The 27,822-nt window shown below is 39.9% G+C and overlaps 2 protein-coding genes across 3 annotated transcripts; both read left to right on the top strand.

The window, feature by feature from the left end:
• The first annotated feature begins 1,468 nt into the window (after positions 1–1,468).
• On the top strand, positions 1,469–12,889 carry gclc (glutamate-cysteine ligase, catalytic subunit). The gene is made up of 16 exons (XM_080781726.1): positions 1,469–2,200; positions 3,184–3,296; positions 5,670–5,852; positions 6,102–6,215; positions 7,120–7,178; positions 7,674–7,810; positions 7,997–8,071; positions 8,589–8,705; positions 9,724–9,862; positions 10,022–10,134; positions 10,231–10,323; positions 10,530–10,634; positions 10,780–10,861; positions 11,062–11,174; positions 11,482–11,602; positions 11,693–12,889. The coding sequence occupies exons 1-16, from the start codon at positions 2,051–2,053 to the stop codon at positions 11,872–11,874; spliced, it is 1,896 nt and encodes a 631-aa protein (XP_080637852.1). The 5' UTR covers positions 1,469–2,050; the 3' UTR covers positions 11,875–12,889.
• Positions 12,890–15,210: 2,321 nt separating this feature from the next.
• Positions 15,211–27,521, top strand: elovl5 (ELOVL fatty acid elongase 5). 2 transcript variants are annotated; one of them, XM_080781736.1, is made up of 8 exons: positions 15,211–15,331; positions 17,606–17,670; positions 18,237–18,385; positions 21,386–21,463; positions 22,525–22,696; positions 24,837–24,961; positions 25,877–26,014; positions 26,143–27,521. In XM_080781736.1, exons 2-8 carry the CDS (start codon positions 17,613–17,615, stop codon positions 26,266–26,268), a joined length of 846 nt encoding a protein of 281 aa, XP_080637862.1. In that variant the 5' UTR covers positions 15,211–15,331; positions 17,606–17,612; the 3' UTR covers positions 26,269–27,521. The 2 variants fall into 2 exon arrangements, with proteins under 2 accessions (XP_080637862.1, XP_080637861.1); XM_080781735.1 differs by having other exon boundaries at positions 18,237–18,424.
• The last annotated feature ends 301 nt before the right edge of the window (positions 27,522–27,822 follow it).

The raw sequence follows: 27,822 nt of genomic DNA, 5'->3' as shown, positions 1-27,822 counted from the left end.
AAGTATCAGTGTCGGGTGGATTAAAGGAAATGCCTCTATGTATATATGTATATGTAATTTGTTATTGTCAGTTGATTAGCGGTATACTGTGGTTACTTGGGTCGTTTGATGCGTATAGTCCCGTAGCAGCATATGACGTGATGAAGATATGTACCAATGCCAGGGTATAACTGGCTCTCGATGGTGACGTAATAATGATATGTTTCAGTGTCGGGTGGATTAAAGGTAATGCCCCTATGTATACAGTATGTATGTAATCTGACACCAATGCCATATCAAGCACAAATTCATTACGTCATATGCTTCCACGGGACATACACATCGGAGCACCGGACAAAAAACATTACTTGCACACTCTGCTTGCGCAAGTAATAATAATAATAATAATAATAATAATAATTATTATTATTATTATTATTATTATTATTATTATAAACATCATGTTCTTATTATTATTGTCATTATTCCAAGTTCGGAAGGACCAGACCCACAGGAACGCATCCAGGGTGCCGGCCCGATTCCGGCGAGACGCTCCGGGTCCGAAACGGTTGAGAAATGACAGAGTTACCGTGTGGGGGTCCCTCTACTTACTGTACACCCTCTACTGTACTGTACTGTACTGTACTGTACTGTACTGTACTGTACTGTACTGTACTGTACTGTACTGTACTGGCACACCCGAAATCACCATAGTTAATAATAATGTGCGTGTGTGTTTGTGTGTTTGCGCATGTAATGTATTGTGAAGGCAACGGAGTCAATTGTCAAGGACCCCAAAATGTATATCAGCCAGGTGAAATCGTGATCATCTATTGATCATCTCTATAGGCCTATAGCCTAAATATATAGCCTATTTTTTATGGGGACCCCTGGAAGCCCCCCAAGGACCCCTGAGTTCCCGGACGCCGGACCCCACTTTGAGAACAGTTGGTACTTGGTAGCCATTCCAACTGTGCCCAGTACCCAGCCACCCAGTGCCCAGCCACCCGCCGGTAGAGTTTTGCAGTGTCATCCTTACTCTGAAATTCCTTTTGTCAAAATCATATTGATTGACATCACGATCGTGACATGAGTCATGACGACAATCTGTATCTCTAGTCTGTACACAGTACAAATTCAACGTGTTTTAACTCTCCGAGTGCACAAATGATCCATTTGGCTCCATTGTGTGCATTATCTCGGATAGACAGGATTTTGCTTGTGTGTATAACTTCCACACTTGACAGCTTTCAAGGAGGAGCACGGGTCACAAAGAATGCTGAGTCATAGCAATGACGTGACTCCGCCTGACGACGTGACGTCGCGTGCGTTTGGCAGCAGTCAACCCAGAGATCCATTCGGATCAGTGGCTTTGCTGATCCGGTCTGGGCTCTGGTTATGTGTTATGTGTGCGGGCAAACGACCGGATACAGTAGGGCTAGCTCTAGAGCGGATTACGCCGTTTGATTAGGAATAGGAACCAGGCTTTCCACGGGTACTGCGGAAAGCCTGCCTGTTTATTGGCAGTACTAGGTAGGTAGGAGCTGTGGAGAGTTCAGTCACTCACTCGCTGCTGGTTTCACACACAGGTCAACTACAACACGGGACTGAACTGAACTGGACCAGAACCTAAACATCAACTCACTTCTTCATTCTCTCTCCGCCATTCCATTATCTGGAATATCAGTTCATGGTTGCCGCGTTTGTTTAATTTGTAGTTTTAGTTTTTTAAACGAGAAAGCCTTAGTTGTAGGGGGACTGCAAACACCTCCCCTGGACTCATTTAGTTGTATTATATCACGTTAGCTAACTAGATATTAGCAAGTGATGAGCAAGGGGCCTTCGCTCGGAACCTGGACGGTCATCTAAAGACAGCAAACAGGCGCTCAACACAATCACATCGGATACGTTCTTCCCTTATTGGGTCGAGATTGAACGCTAGCTGTGTTTTGAGGACGATAAACTATACCTTGCTACCTAGCTACAGTACACACAACCAGGTGCTGCTGTAGCCTGCCAGTAACAGACAGACACACCACCACCACGCGTCAGTTGACGGCACGTTTGTGCAATGGGCTTGCTGTCTCAAGGCTCACCGCTGAACTGGGAAGAAACCAAGAAGTATGCTGACCATGTGAGGAAGCATGGCATCATTCAGTTTCTCAACATCTACAACAAAGTCAAGGAACGCCAGAAAGACGTTTTAAAATGGGGCGATGAGGTAAGGAGAAGCTTAAACTGTATGATAGTTGAAGTTTTGTCATTTTGTGAACGCTGCCTGCAGCTGCTTGCTTAGTGCTTACTGTACGTGTTGCTGCCTTTTGTAACTCATCATGCAACACGATCTGTCGCTCACACTCACCCATCGTGTGGGGATGTGTGTGTGGTGTTGGTGAATGTATTTACATTGCATTTAAAAAAACGTTCATTTGCATAGCTTGTCTGTGTTCTAGTCTGTATAAATAAAGGTCCTGTTCGCTCTGTATAATATTAATAAACACAGCCTCTGGTTATTCTGAGCGTACACCAGTCACCAAGTTGCAATAATAAGTTAATAACCCTTTTCAAAATTATTAAAAACAGGTAGGTCTTATAGATATGCCTCGAGACTTGAGACAAAGTTTTTATTCTCCTAATTACTACATCCAGTTAATTTGATCACTAAATCAATATTAATTAGTGTATTGATTTTATTAAGCACAACTAACTAACTTTCTGGAGTATTTGGACAGTTAAATTGTTAAATAGTTAGATTGAAGTTTGTATTTTAAATGTTTGAATAGTTAATAGTAAACACATAAATGCTGGTGTCTATAAATATTTGGCGGTACATTTCCACAGAGGCTAGAGAGTAAAATATAGGCCTTTGTGTGCTTCAGCCTCAACACAGTGCTTTGATTTCAAACAACGTGGAATGTTGTTGTTATAGAATTAATCCCCCTTTCAGACCGGGGATTACAGGCTACCAAGAGTCAAAGTCAAGGAAAACTAATTGAATTGGATTTGATGTGCTGGCATCACATTTTCATCTTGACAATATGGTCATATAATATTTATTGGCAGCATATTGGTTCAACAAATGATGTCGTTTCTCTTTGTGGAATATTGTCATACTTAAAATGTTACAGCGTGTTAATAGGAATAGGTCTGTACAGTAGTTTTGGTGAATGATATGGTAACGCTTTATGGTGTATTTTATTCAAGGTGGAGTACATGCTGATTGAAATGGACGAAAAGAATGAAAAAGTTCATCTCGTTCTGAATGGAGGAGAGGTTTTGGACACGCTTCAAGATAAAGGGGAAAATGCAAACCCCAAGTAAGATACTTTCATACAACAAATCTAAGTTCACTGATTCATATATTAACACTTCTAGTGTGCCGGAATTTTTCAAAATAAAGTCACTAGAGCGCCCAGCAGATGAGGCAGATTTTACTCTGAAAAGCCCCGCCTTCCCTTCCCCCCCCCCCCCCCCCCCAAACCGGGAGGTATAATTTTCCATTAATATCTTGCGCTGTCACATCTGATCTCTCTCTCTCTAGAAGCGTTTATATTCCAAACGAGATGGTTAAGTCAGAAATGAGGACAGAACATTGCCGTTCTGATCAAAACCATGGACAGCGACGTAGATTTAGAGAGAAAAGACAGTTGCCCCGACAGTTTTTAAGGAAAGGACACCCGGAAGCCGGCAGAATGCACTGGAGTGATGAGAGCTCAGTGACCAGCTCATGAACAAACACTATTTCTGAATGACTGAGACCTTTTGTAAAGTAATCGCTTCTGGAAAACAACAGAAGACATTATTGTCTGCTGTGTTGCTTTTCGATGTGTACACTGTCATCTTTTATAGAGGTATGGTATCTAAAGAGAACGTACCAAGTATCGCGAGACTTCCCACCGTTTCCTGTCTGGCAGCCAAATCACGCGATACCTCGGAGCCAGAAACTATACCTGCTGCTGTTTATATCCTCTGATAAAATTATATACTATGCACATCAAAAAGCAAGTGATTAGAAAACAACCTGTGATATGTCTTCATTTATATTCCTGAACCGATTATATGACAAAAGTCTCAATTGTTCAGATATAATATTTGTTATGAGCTGGAGCTGGTCCAGCCGGCTCCATTCACTGCCATGTATTCATTTAACTTCCGGTGTGAGTTTGGCTCCTATGAAAGTGTCCATGAAAATGTCATGGCGCAGCTCAGTCACGTGACCATTTCCTTTCTTTCTCAAAGCTTCCTTGCCGTAAACAAGGAAGTGAACGGCTGTGTGCATGTGCGAAGCATGATGCTGAGCGCTGCACAAGGCGTTGTCTAGCAACCCCTGTCAAAAATAGATTTTAGCTATCCGTTTTTATATAATAAAAAAAGACCCTAAGACGTCCCTACACGTCCTGGGCTTATCGATCCCTACCCCCTTAGTAGTTAGATGCGTACTGTACACTTGTACTTAACCTGTGGCTAAGTACAATTATACACTGGGTGACCTTTCAGGTGGATTGCATAAAGATCGACTGTGTGAATTATCACTAAAGTAGATATTGACAGTGCAAATGATCATTAAAGAATTAAATGTAATATTAAATATGAATTTAAGTACGCCACATATGTGAGATGCTAGATGCTGAAAAATAATATGTATGCTATAAGTGGAGTAAAGCACAACCCACTCAGTGCATAAACGCAAAAGCGGTAAACACATTGTCACATGTCTACCTGCCTGAACGCAAACATCCCAGCAGTGTAGCTCTGTTCCCTGTGCATCCAGCTCCCTCTGGGAAATGCTGAATACAACTTTAAAAAAACCCAACCAAAACAAAAAACAACATTGTTTTAGTAAATCAATAGTAGTATAATGCATATAATAAAATACATTGTAATACAGAACATTTGCAAAAGCAATGGCATTAGGAGTGGACCACATTTTCCAAGGCATTACAATATGCGTGTAGGTTTGTTTGTGAGTAGTACTAATATGAGAGGAGAAAATACTTGTTTTGTTTTAGAATACTTGAGGACAATTTGTTAGTAAATGTATGGATCAGAATGACATAGAATACTTGTGGAGATGGTGATATACAAATAATAAATAAGAGGTTAGAGAAAATAAATACCAAATATGTAACCTGTGCAGAAGCTATAAAGACTTTCTTTTTTGCACAAAAGTGTCTAATTCTAATCTAACAGGATTTTCTTCCACTGTCTGAATGTGTTTGTACAAACCCATGAGTGTTATGCTTACTAGCTGCAAATGACGTTGGACCAAATCTGTGGAGCCAACTTAACCCGGGGGAAATACCAGTGTCAGTGGGAATAGAAGAGCCCATGCATTCCACATTACTGCCTCTCTGTCGCACATACTGAAGAGCATGCCCCAGTGCACAAATGCCTTCCACTCATTTTTGGCCTGTGGCTATAATGGCATAAGATAAAGGCATACAAAACATTGAGGCTGTGTGTTTACTTAATCTGAATGGTCAAAGTGATACCACGCCCTGATACACTGTAAATCCAGAGTCTTAATTTAACTGTGAGGGTGTACAAATGTACAAGTGTTTACACTCTCAGAGTTTCAAACGGATAAATGAACACTGAGGATTTGTACTTGGGCCTTTTCTTCATAGCCTGATCTTTTATCGACCTCTAAACATTGTGTGTGTGTGTGTGTGTGTGTGTTTGTATCGCAGCCATCCTACCCTCTGGAGGCCGGAATATGGCAGCTACATGATCGAAGGGACCCCTGGACAGCCATATGGAGGGACCATGTCGGAGTTCAACACTGTAGAAGATAACATGGGAAAGAGACGACAAGAGGCTTCGTCGGAACTGAGTGACAATGAAACACTTTGCACCATCACCTCATTTCCAAGGTAGATGCACAGCACTGAAACTATAGTTTCTCCCTACCACTCTCAAAGCCCATATTTGGAAGATTTATTTTACTTGATCTTGTGGCGTCACGAGCACCGTATCACGAACATACTGTATATTAGAATTTGGTGTATCACATTGTGACTCTTGTATCGCAATATGTATCACAGGCACAGCGTGAGCTTCCTGATGCCCCACATATATCAAAAGTGAAAATTCAAAATGGCACAATATTTCTTTCAAAACAGGCTGGGCTGCCCAGGTTTCACAAAGCCAGAATGCCGGCCAACTCCAGTTGAAAGGGGTGTGTCCAAATCGTTGTTTTTCCCGGATGAAGCCATAAACAAACACCCAAGATTCAGGTAGGCTTTTACTTGCTGTTCTAGGTAACCTCATTGTCATCTGTCAAAATCCCATTGGCCCTAGCAACGGTACAACTCAATGGAAAAATACAAGAGTTCATAACAGGATGCAGCCATGGAAAGCTTAAACTCATCGGGCTAAACTGGAAAATGTAGTTGATTAATGGTTTGTTTCTCTTGTCTTAATCAAGTTGAATGAATAAAGCTTTATTAAGCCATTAAAATCGTTAAAGCATCAGTGTCATTTTAGATTTTTCCGTTGGCTATTAAAAAAATTATATATATTTTTATATATATATATATATTCTTTTTTAATCTTGAAAGTGTGATAACTACTACATTTGTAGAATCTGCCCATAGACTGCAAGAATCTGCCTCAGGTCTTAATGGGTTAAGTTGCTACAAGAACGCTGCAAGAATGTTGCAAGAACTGTTAATCTTGCTGTTCAAGACAAGGTTTTTATGTGAAACTACTGTATGTGAAAAATGTGTTAATTTAAACGTCTGTGTCATCATGAGCCATTCATGAACAATCTGTTGTTTTTGCATGTCTACAGTAGTCCGTCATGCAGGCCTTTTCAGAGAACTTTGCCCTCATTTACAGAGCTTATAGAATGCCTAGTGTCTAGTTAACCTACTTTGTTAACCTACTTGGTTGTTCAATAATTGCACCAAATTAAAAACTAACAATTCCATTTGAGACAAAAGTTATACTGTTTGCAACATAGTAAATGTTATTATACAGTGACTGGTGAAATAATTTGAATCTGGAGGATTTCACTAGTTTTTAGTGACATTATACACCTGTACATTTCTTAGCTAACACTTCAGATTTTTTATATTAATAGGTGTAGGTATGTATGTCGTATGTGTATCGTGCACTGACATGATTTGTTTTCTCCAGTAACCTTACCAGAAATATACGTCACAGAAGAGGTGAGAAAGTGGTGATCAACGTGCCAAGTAAGTTACATGAGAACCAAGACAATTCCAAACCATTTTCACTTTAAAATAAATTAATATACGCACATCAAATGGGTGCTGGGCCAATAACGCTAAAGGTGGTTGCACACTGGGCACGTTTTTCGGAAAACCGACGGAAAAACGCAGCTAGAAATCTGAAAACGTGTGCAGGGACCTTAACATTGAGGTCAAAATTGACCTGAAGATCCCTAGAAGGTTGAAATGTTGTCAAGTTTTTGCAAATAAGGTGGTTATTTTCCATGTAGCTAGAGTGTGGCCTCTACGCCTCTTGATTCAATATTATTGTCCCAAAATGAACTCTCCTAATGTAATGGCCAGTGTCATGCACATGGTATTGTAACATTAGTTGCATGATTTTACATAATGCCCTGTTAGCTCTCATCACTGTTGATGTAGACAGTGTTAACAGCTAAATGCATTAGGTTTGATGAATGAACGTAATTCTATATTGATATTATTTTTGCAATGTTTCAGTATTTAAGGACAGGAACACCCCATCACCATTTGTTGAGAAGTTTCCTGAAGATGACGGGGAGGCAGCCAGGGCAGCGCTCCCAGACCACATCTACATGGATGCTATGGGCTTTGGAATGGGCAACTGCTGCCTTCAGGTATTAAAAACCAAACGCCATCACTATACATTTTGTGACGGCCTGACGGGTTAGGATCATCGGTTCTCCAACAGTTTCATGTCAAGGACCCGCAAATGTATTACATAGACTCCACTTTGAGAACCAGTTCTATAGGCAAGAATGCTAGTCCTATTTGCAAACATCCTGAATGTCATCCGTTTTCAGGTGACATTCCAAGCTTGCAGCATTGAAGAAGCAAGGTACCTTTATGACCAACTAGCAACATTCTGCCCCATAGTGGTAAGTAGTAGTTAAAGGTGTCATCTTTATGAATTTTATGTTATGTTTAACACTTTTTGAATCAGATATATATATTTGTCACTTGCACTGTTCAGGTACATGCATGTGGAAAATGTTATGCTGGTATGCTCCACTTCATAAAAAACATAAGAATTATAAAAACAATAGACAACCTAAAAACACACCTTAAAAGCAGTAAAACACGACAAGAATTTGGGTGAAAGGTTTGTGGACTTCACTGAAACCTGCTGTGTAAAAATGTATTGTGAAATATTCATCTTAAAGGTATAGTTCACCAAAAATGTTGTTTTTAGTGTGTTTAAAAGTATATTCAGTGATTTCACTTAATTCAAATATCACTACCAGTGGTGTCATGCTCGTAAAACGCAGTACCACGCTGTGGTACCAGTAATGAAATTGACACATCGCACTTGAAATGAAATGTGCTCAGAATAACTTGGTTTTGAAACTTTGACTTTTCCTTTTGAAACAATATACTCTATTCTGTTTTTAACAGATGGCTTTGAGTGCTGCCTCTCCCTTCTACAGAGGTTATGTGTCAGACATTGATTGTCGCTGGGGAGTTATTTCTGCCTCAGTGGATGACAGGACACAGGAAGAGAGGGGGCTGAAGGTGAGGTTAACTGGCCATATACGTACATAAAGGCTAGATGGCTCAAGGCAAAGTTTCCGACGTAGTTCACCCAGCGGCCATCTTGCCTCGGGGCTACAGTACAGTATGTTCTATGGCAGCTCAAACAAAAATACTACTCGCTCAAATCTTGACTGATTTACAAACGGGTTGGTTTGTTACAAACGTTATCAATGTGGCTATGATTCAGGATGCTTATCTGCTTAATGTTATTTTTTTATATGAACGTCATATAAAAGCATATAAGTATGCAGACGTTTATAACAAACCAAACCATTTGAAAATCAGTTGAAAGTTTAGTATGTTATGGTTATTTAAAAAGTACATGCCCCATAGACACAATGTTATGCTGCCCCGAAGTAAGATGGCCACCACATAGCGACGTCGTTCTCCATTGGCCAGCAGCGTGGATGAGCCATCTATGCTTTCTTATATATATCTATGGATCTGGCCTCTAACTATAAACAAACAGTGCACCTACACTTCCCCCTGCTCTCATAACCACTTATCCCATTAAGACCTGAGGTCGCTTCTACAAGTGCCTTCCAAATCAGTAATTCTCAGGGCAGATTCACACTATGGTCCTGGGTGCGCACCACTTGGCAGATGTGATAGTGTGAATGCTGCGTACCGTTCCCGGGAGCGGATCACCAAACCGTTCCCGGGACCACATGGAGGTAGTCTCTGGACCAATTGAAGTGTACTCAGATATTTTTGAGAACCACTGTTCTAAATCCTAAGAGTTTTCTGAAAAACATATATATGGATACTTTCTCGGTTTTAATGGGTTAATAATACTTTGTTCAACGGTGTCCCTAAGGCCCAAACCACACCAGCTGTTATTCCTTGCAACTACTCGCAACTCCTTGCCACAAAACAAACCTGGTGTGGGTTTTTTCACCAAAAATAGCAGATCTGCTATCATTAAATGTTCGCCTATTATGATATGCCCAGAATGGGATTGCTAGGGTTTAATAATAATGCCCTTCTCATTTTGCAGCCTTTACAAAACAACAAGTACCGAATCTTCAAGTCAAGATATGATTCAATCGACAGCTACCTGTCCAGCTGTGGTGAAAAGTACAACGACATTGATCTCACAATAGACGAGGAGATCAACAAACAACTTCTAGGAGCAGGTACGACATTTGGATCGACATTTCAAAGTCAAAATGGACTGCCGAAAAGGACAAACAGTACACCATGAATGGGCATCCATGATCACCAAAGTATGTGAAAGGTTTCATCTAAACTTTATTATCAACCATAAAATACTCAACTCAGCTGTTCATTAACAGGGATTGACAAGCTACTGGCCCAACACATAGCTCACCTCTTCATCCGAGATCCCCTCTCGCTCTTTGAGGAGAAAATCAACCTGGATGATGAAAAAGAGTCTGATCACTTTGAGGTAAGACTCTCAATAATTCCTTACACTAGTTATGAAGGCTTTTGCCTGGCTTTTGTCCTTGTGTACATTGACTCAGCCTCTTATCATTTCTTGTAGAATCTACAGTCGACCAACTGGCAGACGATGAGGTTCAAACCGCCACCTCCAAATTCAGATATTGGCTGGAGAGTTGAGTTCCGCCCTATGGAGGTAATCAAAAACTGCAAAAGATTACTAAACAACTTTAAATTGGCTTTGGGTGTATATTTAGATGTAATCCTTATTGTCAAGCAATGTGTATATATACTGTATACCGTATATGATCTTCGCAAGCGAAGAATCAGCCATCGTGTGTGGGATATATATATATGCATGCCTGTCCGGGCAATTTTTCATTCTTTCTTTTTTTCCCCCAGGTTCAACTAACTGATTTTGAAAATGCTGCATATGTGGTGTTTGTCGTCCTGCTAACCAGAGTGATCTTGTCCTACAAACTGGACTTCCTGATTCCCTTGTCAAAGGTGAAAGCATCCCCACCTTTCTAGCACATATCTATACAGTTATCCTATATTAAGGTGTAAACAAGCATTGCATTGATTATGCAGTATTGTCTTTGTAGCAACTTTTCCAACAATAGTCTGATATGCAGATACATTGTTACATTAGGTTGACGAAAACATGAAGGTTGCCCAGAAAAGAAACGCTGTGCAGGAGGGCATGTTCTACTTCAGGAAAGACATCTTCAAAGGTGGGTGATATATATGTGTGTGTGTGTGTGTGTGTGTGTGTATGTATGTATGTATGTATGTATGTATGTATGTATGTATATATATATATATATATATATATATATATATATATATATATATATATATATAGGCGTAAATACAACTTCAAATACCATATCATGGTGTGATCAGCTGATTAATTTTCCTTGATAACGTACAGGCTGCTGCAACCCAGGCCTTGATGGCGCGTCATCGGCCCAGAACGGCCTGGAGAATGATGGTGATAATGAGGAGTACACACTGATGAGTATAGATACAATCATCAACGGAAAGGTGATTATGGCTCTTAATTGTTCTTTTTTTTATAATTTATAATATTTTTTTGGCATTTCTTTACCACATGAAACAGAGCGTCCCTATTTTGGGCATTTCGAGGCAAATGTTCAGCCAAAATATGCAAACATTCTGTGAAAACAGACAATTTACAAGTTCACAAGGCAACTCATTGTGAGCTTGTAGATCGGCTATTTTCTAAGAAGAATTATGGTTTAGAGGGGAAAAATGAGGGGACGACCAAGTATGGCCCACTGGGGGTAAGTATAGACAGTTTAAACAAACAAATCATACTTTCTACCACTAGGAGGGAGTATTTCAAGGGCTTATCCCAATCCTCAACTGCTACCTGGAAAACATGGAAGTGGATGTTGATACCAGGTGCACCATTCTGAATTACCTGAAACTCATCAAGAAACGTGCCTCCGGTATGTTGACAGACACTTCAGCCATCCATTTTAATATTTCTGTACCATTGTCCATTACATTTACCTTCTTTCTCTCCTCGTTTCAAATAGGGCAACTGATGACCATGGCTAAGTGGATGAGAGCATTTGTTGCAGAGCATCCCCAGTATAAGCAGGACAGTGTTATAACTGACAAGATCAACTATGACTTTCTGAGGAGGTGTGACAGGATTGCAAAGGGAGAAGAGAGATGCCCTGAACTGATTGGAGACCCTGTCAACCGATTCAAATGAGAATTGTGTTGTCGCACATAAACACAAGCATGCTAAGAATGACCAAATGATGTGGCGGGATGTAAAAGTGGTCCAAACAGGTGTCAGTTTAAGATATTACAGGACGCTAGGTGTGCATCTTGAATCAAAGTTGTATATATTGTATCAGATTTTTATGGTAACAAAAATATTTTAATAGGGTGAAAGATGTGTCATAGCGTTCAGATGTGTACATATTTCTCTTCTGTTTATGGTAAACTTAAGCCTTATCTGTGTGAGAATGCAGCCTAATTTATACGTAAATGCTCTGCATTTCAACGTGCAGTACATTCACACATCAGTGGCAACCATGCAAGGTGCCACCAGCATTGGGAGCAGTTAGGGATTCAGTGTCTTGCTCAAGGCCGGGGATGAACCAGAAATCTTCCGGTTTCCAAATGGCCACTCTACCTCCTGAGTCACAGCCGCCCCCGAACTTTATCATTCATACGACGTATGAATAAATCACCATAAATATCTTAATTTTAAAGTAAAAAGAAAGAAAAACGCAACGCATGATGAAGTATACATTGGGCTTTGATGTAGCAGGGTTGTACAATAGTTTGCTTTTAATCTTGTGTTCTGTAAATAATGTGCTTCCACTCATTAAACATTAACGAGAATTTCTGTTGCTGGTTATGCGCTTTCCCAGCACTTGGTAGAAATTCCTTTGCAAATTAACCACTTAAACCCTATATGCAGGATAGTTGTCTGGAAAGGCCCATGGGGCTATGCCAGGCCCCACCTGTTTATCCTCTACATTAAATATCTTTGCAGAAAATAGCTGATCTACAAGCTTGTAGATCTACTATTGGCTACTGGACATTGCCTCAGAATAGGGACACTAGGGTTCTAGTGGTTAAAAATAATTGTTTGCTTTGCTGTGCTGACACACTGTAATAGGAAGATTAAAGTAGTATCTCATTGAAGTGGAGATGGTGGTGATCACTTGTTTTGAACTGTTATACTACTTCAAATAAATATGTACAGCATTGAATCAGGCTAGCTCTATTTTCTGTAACAATATTGTCATGAAATTATAATGGTTACAACCACATGAATCCTCCTGGCTAGACAACTCTGGGCATATAGGTAGATTACGAGTAAGACGCGCGAACGCGGGAAGCGAACGCACTCAGCTCCATATATGGGCACAAAAGGGGCCAGGTCCACAACAAACAAATCACTGGCCCCTTTTGTGCCCATATATGGAGCTGAGTGGACCTGGCCCCTTTTGTGCCCATATATGGAGCTGAGTGATTGCTGATGCAACACACTCCATATTTGGATAGCGGGACAGACAGACAGACAGACAGACAGACAGACACACACACAGACATGATCTGCTAGGTCTCATAGTAAGTGCTCACTGCATTCGCAACAATCTCACATTGGTTGTTTTTGCTACTTGATTTACAAGATTACTTCTTGTAAATCAAGTAGCAAAAACAACCTGGTTCAAGTGGTATACATTTAGTTTTATGACCAAAATGGGACCCCAAATTGAAAGGGTTTAAATTCCAGAATGGGTGAACTAAGGCAAGCCATCATCTTATCAGTAAAATAGATATATTCTTATTATTCCAAGACACATTTTTGGTTGAATTGGGAGGAATTTCCTAATTATATTGACATAGGCCTAATTGCAACACCAATGAATTGTCTATAATATACACTAAACAATTATACATACAATAAATACATATTACACATAGTCAGCAGACTTTCATTATTTGAATGGGTGTGGATTGTGGAATGAGAGAAGTGATCCAATACTGTCAGCCAGTTCAGTATAGTGACTTCACTTTCACACTACTGTGAGAATTTACCCACTTCCCAGCATGATCCAATATTTAATTTAACAAAATAAATACACTAGCATAGAGCCCAATGGACTCAAACAATATGGGGTTTAAGTGGTTAAAATGCATTCAAGAATAACTGTTATAACTGAACTTATTTTTTTAGGCCTATTAAGGCACATTATTATTCTTGGACATTCTCTATCTGAAAACAAAGTACTGAGAACGTTTAATGAATCATCAGATACATTTCCTTTAGACCTCCACGAGTCCACATTACATACACCTATATACATTTTGAAGTAGACTACTTTTACTTGGATTTGGAGCACTGCGCATCTGAAATAGCTATTTCGTAAGCCACCACTAGATGGTAGTAAAACTACATTTTTACTGAACTGCATGCTGACTGTCTAGTTGCGAATGCTGTGAGCACTTACTATGATACCTAGCTGATCATGTCTGTCTGTGTGTGTGTGTGTGTGTGTGTGTGTGTGTGTGTGTGTGTCTGTCTGTCTGTCTGTCTGTCTGTGTGTCTGTCCCGCTATCCAAATATGGAGTGTGTTGCATCAGCAATCACTCAGCTCCATATATGGGCACAAAAGGGGCCAGGTCCACTCAGCTCCATATATGGGCACAAAAGGGGCCAGGTCCACATACAGTAACAGCGGGACAGACACACAGACAGACAGACAGACAGACAGACAGCCATGATCTGCAGACAGACAGACAGACAGCCATGATCTGCAGGGTCTCAGCTGCGTTCGCTTCCCGCGTTTGCGCGTCTTACTGGTAGGCTACTCTAGTAACTAGAGTGACCTAATTGAACTAGAGTCTAGTTCAATCGTTCAAAGCATTAGGCGGCTTAGGCCTACCTCACTTCAGTCACTTGTCAGTTTGTCACTCGTGAAGAGAGTCATTATCAGTTGCAATCCCCTTACCTCATAAAAAGTTGCATTTTAGGAATATAAATAAAATGTAGGCTATATATGATCCCCGATTAAATACAGCATAATTAAACGGATCAGATTAAGGGGTAGTTGTCATTTTTAAGGGAAAAAAGTTTGAAATTAATTATTTAAAAACTCTGACACATAGGTCTACGTTGTTGCGGTTACGGGCGGCCGCCGCTAGTTATATTTTGCGTTGGGCGGCCGCCAAATATTTTGCACGGATAAATCGCATGCATGGGGATCAATTATCTCATGCCAGGGGCTAAACGTGTTGATGTCATAAAAGCTTAAGTATCCTACTTGACATGATCATAAAGTCATTTCACACAGTCACACAGTGGCACACACGCACGCGCACGCGCACACACACACACACACACACACACACACACACACACACAATGTAGGCTATGTCAGACAGTCCGCACAATCACAGATACTTCAAATTTCACAACTATAGGTCTATATTTGCTGGGTGGAAGCATCGTCCTCATCTATTCTGGGCTGGTCTCATCTGCAGTTGCAACACAGTGTGTCACTTCGGAGTTTAACGCGCTTCCAGAGGCAACTGGCCAGGGGACGTGTTCCTCCCACTACTGTACTACATTTTCCACTGAGCGACAAGGCTGCACATTGTGCAGAGAGAGACCGGCCAGCCAAGGTTACACAGTCATTCTCACAAAGGTAGGTTACCGTTTTCAGTCTGCGCTGGGATTCCAAGATTTTAATTGAATTGGATTTTTTTTTGTGGATGAATGATCGCCTTTACTAAATAGACGTAAGGGTTTATGCTTTTTGTGCAGCGTCGTCAAAGCAAATAGTTGGAGTGATGCTGCCTAGTGAATCGTTGACCTCTACCGTAGTATATAGGTAGCCTACCATAGTCTGATAGATGCGAAGTCAAGCGACAATACAACGTTATCTTCTCACGTCCATCTTCAGTACCATTGCAGTAGCCTATTATTTATTTACTTTATAATATTCTACTGATCGGTCTTGACTCTTTTGCACCCAAACTAGTTTTTTCTTCTTACCCCATAACTTTATTAATGGTATTCTCACTGGGTGCAGTTCGAGATTGTGGTCGAAGTTTCTCCAGAATTAATTATTGAATGTCTTCTGACTGATGAATCTTGCAGGCTACAGTATAGGTATATGGATAGGGACCTATACCTATTGCTACCAGGTTAACTGATTACACATTAAAACATATTCAAATGCCAATAAAGTTATTGTTAGTCTATTCTATTTTATGTGATAGTGATACTCATGAGAAACTACAGAGTAGCCAGTGATTTATTGATTCTATTTTATTAAATACAATGCACAGGCAGCACAGATATATATTGTACCTAATTTATCAGGATATAAAGTCACATGACTTATCTATCTCCATTGCAGATTGCAGTCCTGTTATTTCCCTTGCATTCTGTGCAGAGCGCAAACTACAGTTGATGCATTGCACTTTTGGAGAGATGCAGGCTTCTATTTCTCGCTAAGCACATTTTGGCTCCAGGACATGCACTGTGCAGCTAAACAGAAATTACACTGTTAACATGCTATTGGATTGTGGCTCATTGTATAGGCTTGCTACTAATGAGGGCTCCCAGCCTCCCAGATTATGATGTTTGAGCATCATGCTTCAGTTATAACCGAGCCATTGATGTTCATGTGACATGATCAGAATAAGCCTCACTTCACTTCCTCCTGTGTAGACTAATGGCCAATGGCTGACACAGCTATTAGTAAAAAGGCAATTTGAAGCATAAACCATAATGGTTAAATCCATGCTTAGGCCTACACGATTGTTTCCACCATAGCGTAAAGCATTAATCACATCAACCTTACTGTCACAAACTTGTCAGCACTGTATGTTCAAGTGCTACTCTGAAGATGGTACTCTTAGCATAGTATTTAGATTAGTTATCTATAATCAATTTTATTGATCAGAATAAGACGAATTAATAGGTACATATACATTCCATATACATAGTCTCTGATGTGCCAATCCAATTATTGTGTCAATCATATTTTTATGTTTTCTTGCTGTTTAAGCAAAATGTGATCGTTCAAGACATTATCTATCACATTTCTGACTTCCAGGGCCATAACCTCAGTGTCATAGACCTGTATCAAGATATGCATTAAGAGAAACATGCATTGAACCTGGCTTGGACAAAAACAAAGTACTCTCTAGTCTACAGTCTAAACAAGATACAGTATCAAAGTCAGAATCAAGATCATTGACTGTCTGCTAATGTTCAAAATGTGTCTTAATATGTGTGGATATTAGCACAGGGTAAAACAAGAAGAAAGAAAAACTGAAATAAGAGCAGAGAGAGATATAAAGTAGAGCAAAAGGCAAAAGTAGTTAATAAAAGCAGTTTTAAAAGAGAGATCAGAAATTTGACTGTGCAGCGTGCATACACACCGAAGGAGGTGATGCAATAAACATGATGAATAGCCGACCATAGATATCGGCATATACAAGTCAAATAATGTGTTTACATTTCATAATGGATTTGAGTATAACTGCAGATCTAGAGAGTGAAGTGCTGTATATGGCCCCAAGTGGTGTATTGGTCCACTGTGCCTTTGGGTAATTTTATAGAATATAATTAATTCAGCCTGAAGTACGTTGCGAGAAATAAAGATCTCTGACATGCAAATAAATACTTGTAATACCTGAGGCTGTACAGTGGAATAGTGCCAGTGACTCAGGATTGTGTTGACGTAAGGTTGTTGTGTTGTTTGCGATGGTAGTTCAAGCAATTTGAAACTCTGCTATGACTTATTTGTCCTTTTCCTTTTGACTGCCCTATGGAGGGGCTTGATTAGGGATCAATAAGCTTTAAGAAATCATAATTTTATTATTATACTCATTATTTATGATCTATGTCACATAATCCACATTTTGGAATAGACACACATCACCATTCCTTATTTGTTGTCTTTTAGGTGATAAATGGAGACTTTTAACTACAAATTAAACACCTATATTGAATCATGGATGGGTCCAAGAGGTAAGGCCTTTGCAAGTCTCATAATTCAGAATAAGAATTATAACTATTGCCATGTCTGTGTGCACATAGGCCTATGAGGAATCTATCTCAGGTGCATTATACTTAATAACAACAACAGTATAGAAACATTTCAGTTATTTGCAACAATTTACTAGTTTAACGAAAAAAAGATAGAACTTTGGAGGTGGTTTAGAAAGATTGTTAGCCTTCCGATCTTTGATTCAGCCCCTCTTTGGATATTCAGCCTCACAAAGCATAAATTATGTTGCGTTATATCAATTATTGTGTGCGATTGAAAGAAAGGCTGCATCAGAATGTCCATCTTCACATGGAGAATGGTCTGGCACAGGAAAGCTGCTAGGATTTCCATTGCTAACGTAACCTTTCTAGATGTTAAACAAACATGGTCTGGTACTTACTGATATGTTTCACTATTCACTTCCAATTCTGTCTACATTCATCAGTATGTTGTACTTGTGTGCCTGTTCTCAACTTTGTGCCTTCACAAGAGAACAGTAAATATATAGCGAGAGCCAATGTTTTTTTTCCGTTTCCACTTGTTTCAGATACACGGGTGAAGGGATGGCTCCTTCTAGACAACTATCCCCCAACCTTTGCACTGACAGTAATGTACCTTCTGATCGTATGGATGGGGCCCAAGTATATGAGAAACAGACAACCAGTCTCCTGCAGAGGTCTCATGGTGGTCTACAACGTGGGCCTCACACTCTTGTCCTTCTACATGTTCTATGAGGTAGGCACAGTATATGGTGACCATATTATGTCCCGGCTTGTCTGGGATTGTCCATGTTTAAAGCGTTATCTCCTGAGAACTGACAAATATCAATAAAACACTAAAGGCTCATACATAGTCTGGATTTTCGGTGGTGGGGTGACCACCGAACTACAACATGACGTCACGAGCCGCGGTGAAGAGCAAACCACCGCCAGCGCTCCAGCCCTTCTCTCTGTTTTTACTCACCACCGCGCAACTTTATTTCAGCTCCGGTGGTCAGCTCACCACCGGAGCGGTGGTCACCTCACCACCGAAAATCCAGACTATGAATAGACCTTAAAATGTCCTGGTTTTCAACATTCACTACCAAATTGTCCTAATAGATGTACCATCATTCGTGGTGTACAAAGGTGCGGACCGTGCGGTCACTAGGTGTGCTGCTTTAAAATTGTCTGCCATCCTAATGAAAACACCAAGCGTTGTTGAGTGGGTCTGTACTTGACTCCCTTAACTTTCACTCTAGTCTACACCAACTCTCTTCAACAAAAATAGAAGATCTACAAGCTCTGCTGTTTTGACTGTATTCACCTATTATGATGTGTCCAGAGCAGGGACCAAGGACGCTACATGTGAAGGGTCCTTCTGGTTTAGGACTGCAATGCTACACTGCAGAAGTACATAATTAGAAAGGTCCCTGTATGGCTGCATATTCACTGGAAATATACATGGGAAGTTGCAGTCATTGCTGCATGTGTTTTTGTTCTGTATTGAGTGACACATTTAATTCTTATCAGTGGCTACTGGCGTCATGCACTGAAAGACGCATAAGACACAATGCTATTTGGGAGCTAGAGAGGGACACAGCTGGACTGTGACGGGATCATTGTTTCAACAATCAGATCCCTCATACTTTCTCACAGACATCAGCACAGCCCTCTTTTGTTTTCTCAAAAAACCCCGCTTTAGGAAGTAAAAAAAAATGAAAATACCTTGTTTATTGTTCTCTATCCAGTGATGAAACTCTACTCTTAGAGTAATTGATCATTGTTTCAGTGAAATTGTTTGAATGGAATGATGTTTATTTATTGTAGGAATTTGATAGTCCATTGGCTCCACCCGTAGAGAACAATATAGAACAATATACCGTATGTTCTATTTGCCAATTAACCCCTTAAAGCCCTATAGTGTATACTTCATTGTGCGACGAGTAGCTAAAATAACTGATCAACATGCTCAAGTGTCATGTAATGACATAATGACATGACCCAAAATAGGGATGCCAGACTGAAAGTGGTTATAAGGTTAGATGAGGTTGCAGGTTTTTCATGCACCTGTAAATATAAACGATCTCCTCTGTGCAATCCTCTCTATCCAGCTCCCTGTCTTTCTTTCTGCATTGCGTAAGCCCTCAAACGCCTAGCTTGGCTCATGCAGCGTGATTCATTAAACCTTGTACTCTGACATTTACCCAGCCATCGACGGCTGAACTTTTGGCAGACTATAACCAATGCCATTCAATGAGTTCAATCAAAGAATTATTTTCTTGTCAACTTTCCAGATCACAGTGCTTTTTTAATCTTCTAATGCTGTGATAAAAATTACATTACGACAGGATAACGCATGCTGTTCTTTTGCTGCAGTGTGTGCAGACTTGCCAATGTATAATGTATACATGATGGTCACAAAGTCAGTGTATTCTATGTTAATTAATATTGATGATGAAAGTATTCTGGCTCTTTAACCACTTAAGCCCTAGGCGATATTTATACTTCATCATATGAATATCAAGAAAAACAACACGTCGCAGCAACGCATTGTGAGCTTGTAGATCATCTGTTTTTGCAATTTAAAAAAAAGTATTTTAAAACCTTGGATTGTCAAGGTATCCAGGTGTCCAGGTATCAAGGTTATAGGCTTTTCACTTACAATTTGATTTCCGTTTACAGAAACTAGCCATACCAGTTATAATGAATGTGACTGGTCATCACTCCCCAGCACTAAATAATAATGATCCCCATATGAGAGCTTAGACCTGCACTGTCTGTTCTGTTCTTTTCGGATTACTTTGATTACTGCTTTGACTCTGGCACACTTGCACATGGACCACTAGGATGTACACTACAGAACTTTGACAGATGCCTGTTAAGGATAACTGTCCTATATTAATCGTTGATAGGCTGTACATACTCTCTACACAGTGTACGAGTACTGTGTATTCATCCAATGATCCAGATACTCACTGTTAATAGCGTGTTGACATATCCATTGATATATTATTTGGATAGATAGATAGATATAATCATGTATATTCACTGTTAATATACTATACATTATACTATTTATTGATAAATACATTATGTTAACACATTCATTCAGAGACTGAGTGCAGATGTCTATAGTGTCAAATCAATCTAACCATCTACTATATTTTATTTGTATCTTTTATTTGATCTCTACCAGGCTGGAAAGATGTACACATATCTCTACAAAGAGTTATGTGATGTCTTTGGTGTTATGTGATAAACATGTATCATAGCAATTGTTTATATTCCATTTTGAATGGCTATAATTGGCATCCAATATTTTCTGTTCTGTGCCTATTTCACAAAGAATGTCCAAAACACATGAACTATCTGATTGATACCAAATGTATTAACACAACATCCAAACAATGCCAAATTGGAATTTACATTGATGAAAATTACATTGATGTGATTACGTTGACGAGCCTCTATAGAGTGCACCTCCAAAAACGCTTTCACATCTGCCCATAGAGACCACAATTGAAAAGGTTTGCACCTTTCTAGTTCCTCATGGTTATTATTTGTCTGCATATTTGTCTGCATATTCGTTTACTTTATTGAATTCATGTAAATAGCCACATTGTCATGCAATTGAATTGATGTGTGCATAGTTGTGGATGTGTCATGTGAGGTCATTTATTATGATAGCCATTTATCTTTGTGATCCTTTCTCCAGCTTGTAGCTGCAGTTTGGTACGGTGATTACAACTTCTACTGTCAGGATACACACAGTGACCCAGAAGCAGATAACAGGGCAAGACAAGACATGTTTTATCTTTAAAACACCAAATGAATGACAGAATTTGACAATTTTTCCATTCCTTTTACTTTCTTAATGTCATATTACAACACTTCCTTCTGTAAATGACCTGCGTGGTTGTTATTTTTTGTACTAGTACAGCTTCTTTCTCATCAGCCCTTTTCAAATCTGTGTCTCATTTATGCGAGTCTGCTGCACCTTGAAATCCTTGTAGAAGTGCTGCATTGTCATCACAATGAAAATCTAGTAGAATTGTGCACAGCGTTGCAGTGATAAACAAGTTTGATCAGTGTGTGCATGTACCCATCCTACTACTAGGAGCAGTGATCAGCCATTCTATGGCCCGGGGAGCAATTAAGGGTTAAGAGTTGCTCAGGGACACACATCGTCACATTGCTGTCATGGTCTGGAGTCCTACCTGGGATACCCAGGGCCTCTACCTGGGATACCCAGGGCCTCTGGCTTCCCAGAAGGGCTCATTAACCACTTAGTCGCAGACTCTCATTGCTGATAGACTCTACATATATTAATTGGCGGTGAATTCATAGTGATTCATTTATATATTCACTGCACATTTATATTTACTGTTAGACCGTGGAGGAAATATGTCCACTTATTCACTCATTCATGCAGAGGCCCAGCAGCTCAGAATTTAGCCTACTTTTATTCTGTTTTATCAGCTTGCAGAGCTGATCATGTATCACCCAGCTCATACTTCAACACTTCTCATTCAACTCCATTCAGCTCTTCTCGTCTTTTCACTCGTCTTTTCACGCACGCACGCGCACACACATGCACGCGCACACGCGCACACACACACACAACACACACACACACACACACACACACACACACACACACACACACGGTTCTTGACTGTTACACTTACTCTACCTCTCCCATGTTTCATTCTCACTGCTGTTGCTGCTATGACATCTGATTTTCTCCCCACATTTTTTGTATTGTGTCAAGCAATACACTTTTTGTTCTTTAGTGTTTATCATTGATTCATTTTCCAAAATGTTGATTTGTAATGTTCTGCTTTTCCCTTTTAGATTGTCAATGTTCTATGGTGGTATTACTTCTCCAAACTCATTGAGTTCATGGACACATTTTTCTTCATACTACGAAAGAATAATCACCAGATCACGTTTCTACACATCTACCACCATGCTACCATGCTGAACATCTGGTGGTTTGTTATGAACTGGGTACCCTGTGGCCATTGTGAGTGCTTTAACATTACTTTACCCTCCAGTAACTAAAATCACTCAACCACATCCACATGTGCCATTTAGCCTCACGGTAAGCTAAATAATTTAGATCCACTAACAGTACAAGTCATTGGGCCTTAACCACTTTAGCCCTATATAATTTGTCATACAACAAAGCCAAAACAATAACCCATCTTACAATCTGTAATGTCATCCCCCAAAAAAGTGCTGAAAGTGATTTTATAGGACCTAAGGATGTAGATACATGCAATTGTCATTGTTAAATTGCCTACTGGGTTGGCGGGCAGATGCACTGATGTCAGATAGAAACATAAACTGTTGCCTAACAACGCAGATTTGCGCATGTGATGGGGCTTGCACATGCCTAGAGAGTGCGTTGCGTCGGTTGGTGGACCGTGCGGACGTCACAGGTGGTCGGCAGACAACAGCCACTGATGTCAGGCACAAACAGAAACCGTTGTCCAACAACCAAGGCCCCAGAAAGGCTGGCCAGCGTTGCAGCGCTGAGCCCTACTGGTCAGAGCTAAGAATGCAGGCAGACTTGCAGCTCGGGTTTAACCAAGCCCCCAAAAGGGCTGGCCAACGTTTAAGTGCTCTGCAGCTGGAGCTGCAGGCGGGCCCGCGGATTTAGCACGAGGAAACTGGGGTTTGTCCGTGCAGCTGGGGTTTAACATTGAGCACTTCCGCATTCTGGACACCAAATATTGATTGGAAAAATGCGGAAGTAATAGTAGTAGTAGTTCTTCCGGGTGCTTCAGAACACTACAGAGCAACTTCCAAACAAAATTAATAGTAGGGGACGGGGAATCGGGATGTCCGCCCTCTATCCTTTATAACTCTATGCCAACAACACAGCCCGTTGTCTCTTTTATGCCCATATATGGAGTTCCCTGCTAGCCATGCCCAAATATGGAGCCCAGGCCAGACTATGACATCATATTGATGATATCAGAGTACTGATGGTCGATCGGTGGACAACATGCACTGATGTCGGACAAAAACAGAAACCTTTGACTGAGCTCAAGGTGTATGGCCTGACCGCTCTGACGGAAAAGTCAGTACTGTCTAAACATTGGTGACATGCAGGAAGTCATCGCAGAATTCACGACAATGTTTGGTAATCTAGACAATGGCAATGTTAGTTAACTATCTATGGCAATGTTAGTTAACAAGCCTGCTGTGACCTGTCGTACATTGAAAGCTGATATCAAATTCTATTAAACCCTATAATTTGACCAGATTCCCCACGGATATGCCCCCCTAATGTTTTTCCCTCTACACTATATATCTTAAAATAGCTGATCTACAAGCTCATAACGCGCCACATTGTGATGCATTGTGAGCTTGTGGACTATTTTCGCCAAATGTACAGGGATGCTGAGGTTCATGTGGTTCAAGTGAACTTTCTTTTAGGACACACTGACAATTGCTATGTACACTACACAATGTTCCTGAGGTCAGATATATAACTATATGTACACTGTCACTACACAATGTTCCTGAGGTCAGATATATAACTATTTACTTTAAAGAGACACTATCAGCCTTTTTGTGTGCATTTCAGTTAATAGACCCTTTTCACGGCAGACATTTTGACGGGTAATCACAGCTTTGGGTAATAACAGGAATTTCATTTAAGTGTCTACTGTGCAAAGTGTCCATTGTTGATGGAGACACCACAGTATAATATATATTCTTATTTACAGAGGAAACCTTCTGTCTGTGTCGGTTTTTGCCTACCACATCCATGTGATGTACCGATTTGCTTGACATTGAGCATATCCATATTAGGGCATATGAGCACGGCATGTGTTATCAGTCTGCCTGGCATTGCTGTGGTTAATACATTGACCAGTCCATATACAGTACATCTGCATATTTGGGGCATAAATGTCAGGAACAATGTAAGTTGTTCCATTTATACTGCTATGCGGCACAAATGTTATGCAAAGCTCGGCCAATCATTTAAGCCGAGTGATCGGGTTAGCCAATCAGGGGCATATACTGACACACACACACACACACACACACACACACACACACACACACACACACACACACTTTGTTTTATCTTCTCCATTGCTTAAAAAAAAATGCTAATTTTCATTGACTGGTATTATTCACTTCAACAGCGTACTTTGGTGCCTGCCTGAACAGCTTCATACATGTGGTCATGTATTCCTACTATGGCCTGTCAGCCATCCCAGCCATAAGGCCATACCTCTGGTGGAAGAGGTACATCACACAGCTACAGCTGGTGAGTTACTCCTTCAACATTGCACAACCTGTGTGAACTAGAGAATTTGGTGGTTAAGAGTGTCATGACTTCCACACAATTCAAATAAGACCGGTAGAGAATAACTCAGATACCCTACTTGGAGACGAGACTCCAGGACACACTTCTCAAGGCAATACCTAGAGATAGCTAGTTGCTAAGTAAGGCGAGAGCCTCGATGAAACTTCCTATCTTCCTAACTGTAGATTGCTGTATTTCTCTGTGCTGTCTTTGTTCAGAGTTTAGCATGAACCAACTTTCCAAGTTTAGATATTTTACCTTTCTTTGTGCTGTCTCTGTCCAGATCCTATTCTATAGTTATCTATTAAACACTATACACTATGGGTGGCTTCTCTTGTGACCGTTTAGGTTCATTATCTTACACTTATGAAAATGGGTCATCAAAAGTCTCTTGTTCACCTTTGTGACAGATTCGTACAATCTTGAGTGTTCATTTATCCACCTGTAACTCTGGGAGTATACAAATGTGTATAATCCAAGGAACCAATGACATGACATATTCTGCATTTGCTCAATTTAATATGCAACATTTCGGTCAAGGTGTATGTCTTAAGGTAATGGTCCTTGACCAAAACATTACCTATTATTAAATTGTATCTTTGTTGAGCAAGTGCAGTGTGGATGATTCCATACATGATAAACAAAGTATTGTAACGGATGAAAGACGTCTTTGTCCTGTGTGTTGGTTTTGCTGTTTTAATATTCAAGTGCTCTTGGACTAGCTATTTTCCTGCACCATCCTTTTATACAGTACCTTTTAGCCACAGCAAACCTGGAGAAAAGCAATATTTATACCTTCCATATTTTAGGCACTGATCAATCGTACTTAACCATGCATTTTTTCTCTCTCTCGCTCTCTCTCTCTCTCTCCCACAGATTCAGTTCTTCCTAACTATGTCACAGACACTGTGTGCAGTAATATGGCCAGTGTGTAGTTTCCCCAGGGGCTGGCTGTATTTCCAAATAGGTTACATGGTCACACTCATTATCCTTTTCTCTAACTTCTACATTCAGGTGAGTTGGCAAACATTTGTTAACATTTCAATTTGTGTTTCTTCTTTTCTCCTTTCGTTTCGATAATCGAATATCGAAAAGAAACCACATAAAAAGCATCAACGTCCCTCTCCTCTCCCCCACCACAGACCTACAAGAAACACAGCACGTCTCTTAAGAAGCATCAGAATGGCTCTTTTGCGTCAGTAAATGGACATGCAAATGGTAAATCAGCGGTGGAAAACAATGAACAAAGGAAACTGAGGGTGGATTGACAGATGAAAAACCTTGCCAAATTCTTCTTATTGTAGAATAGCTATACTGTAATGCTGCTAGGAGTGAAATGTATCTTATTATACAAGACATGACTTAGAATAGCCTCTAGAATATTTCACTTGGGCCAAAAAAGAGAGCCATACGTAGCTTCATTCGGTATATCTACAGACTGCGTTATTTTGCACACATTACCAGTCATGGTATTTTAATCAAAATGTGCTTTGATATAGGGGCAGGAATAATGTTGTATGGTTAATCACATGCTACATGACCTTTGGCCCTAGTAGAAGATTCACTCAAAATCTGCACAGAAAGTCCAAAGATCTAAGCTTCAGTGAGCTGGTAAAACTACAGGTCCCATCATGCTATGGGACCATGTTTTGAGCTACAAAAAAATTGATGAGAATAACATATAAGTGCTTAATCATATTCTTTTAATATGCAAACTTAGTCTGCATATTGTATCAAGATGTGTCCATCTTGCCTGACCTGGTTCATATATTATTTATGCTCACATCTATGTAGTTACACAGTGAAATCCTCATCCTCAACACTAGCAATGTTTAGTTTTGTTTTGGGGTCCAGTCAGTCTTGTGACGTGTAGAGCTAGGGACCACAGACTGACTTGAGGTGAGTCTCTACACTAGCTGAAGAAATGCTGGTTTAGAACTAAGATGGGAGTTTTGTGAGGACTGTTCAATGAATTAATCAATTATCAAGCCATTTCTCATCATGTGACAGTGTATTTATTGCATAAAACTAATTTAAAATAATTACATTTAAAATACATGAAATAAGACTAAGCCCATAGCACTGCAGCAATACTATTTACTGATAACATTATCTTTATCCAGTAATTCATATCATACAGTTTAGAGAAATGCTAATTAATGTAGTGCAGTAAAATGCATGATGCAAGAATCTGATATTAATGTGAGGTATCAATTCGTTCTTTATATACGTACTAGAGTCATTATGCAAATAGGGTGCCTTTTGGACATACATTAGTATAGCTTGGTGTCCAGTTCTCATGTTTTAACCCTCTATCAGAAATATGTTTGTTTCCAGAAAAGCGCAATGGTCGAACTCAGGCACTTGAATACTGAATTTATGACACATTATCATTATTATTGACACGTATGTCAGACCTGTTGTTACCAACACATACTGTACAATATTTTTAAAAGTGGTTCGAGTCATGTTAATTGAGAAATGCACCTTTCCCCACAATCGCATTATGCCCTATTTCACTATATTAATTATATTAATTTGGAAAACTATTTAATACAATGTATTTTTACAATAAAAGCATTTGTGCTAAAGTGTTGCTTTTCCTTTATATTTTCTTTTACACCATGGTGTAAGAGGTGTCATTGTCAAGGAAACATTCCCCTGTTGTGCTTCATCATGAAGAATTTACAGTATACTGTAGCTTTTCAAATTAACTGAGAAATTATATTTGGAATATAGCATAAATGTGCATAATATAGAAACTAAAAGAAAATGTACTGGAAAGAAATATTGGGGAAAAACATTGCAGTGTTTCTCTTCAA

The sequence above is a fragment of the Protomyctophum bolini genome, assembly GCF_963924005.1.
Source record: "Protomyctophum bolini genome assembly, chromosome: 14".
Classification (NCBI taxonomy): Eukaryota; Metazoa; Chordata; class Actinopteri; order Myctophiformes; family Myctophidae; genus Protomyctophum; species Protomyctophum bolini.
Note: the sequence above shows the minus strand (reverse complement) of the source record. Positions and strands in the feature narration are given on the sequence as shown.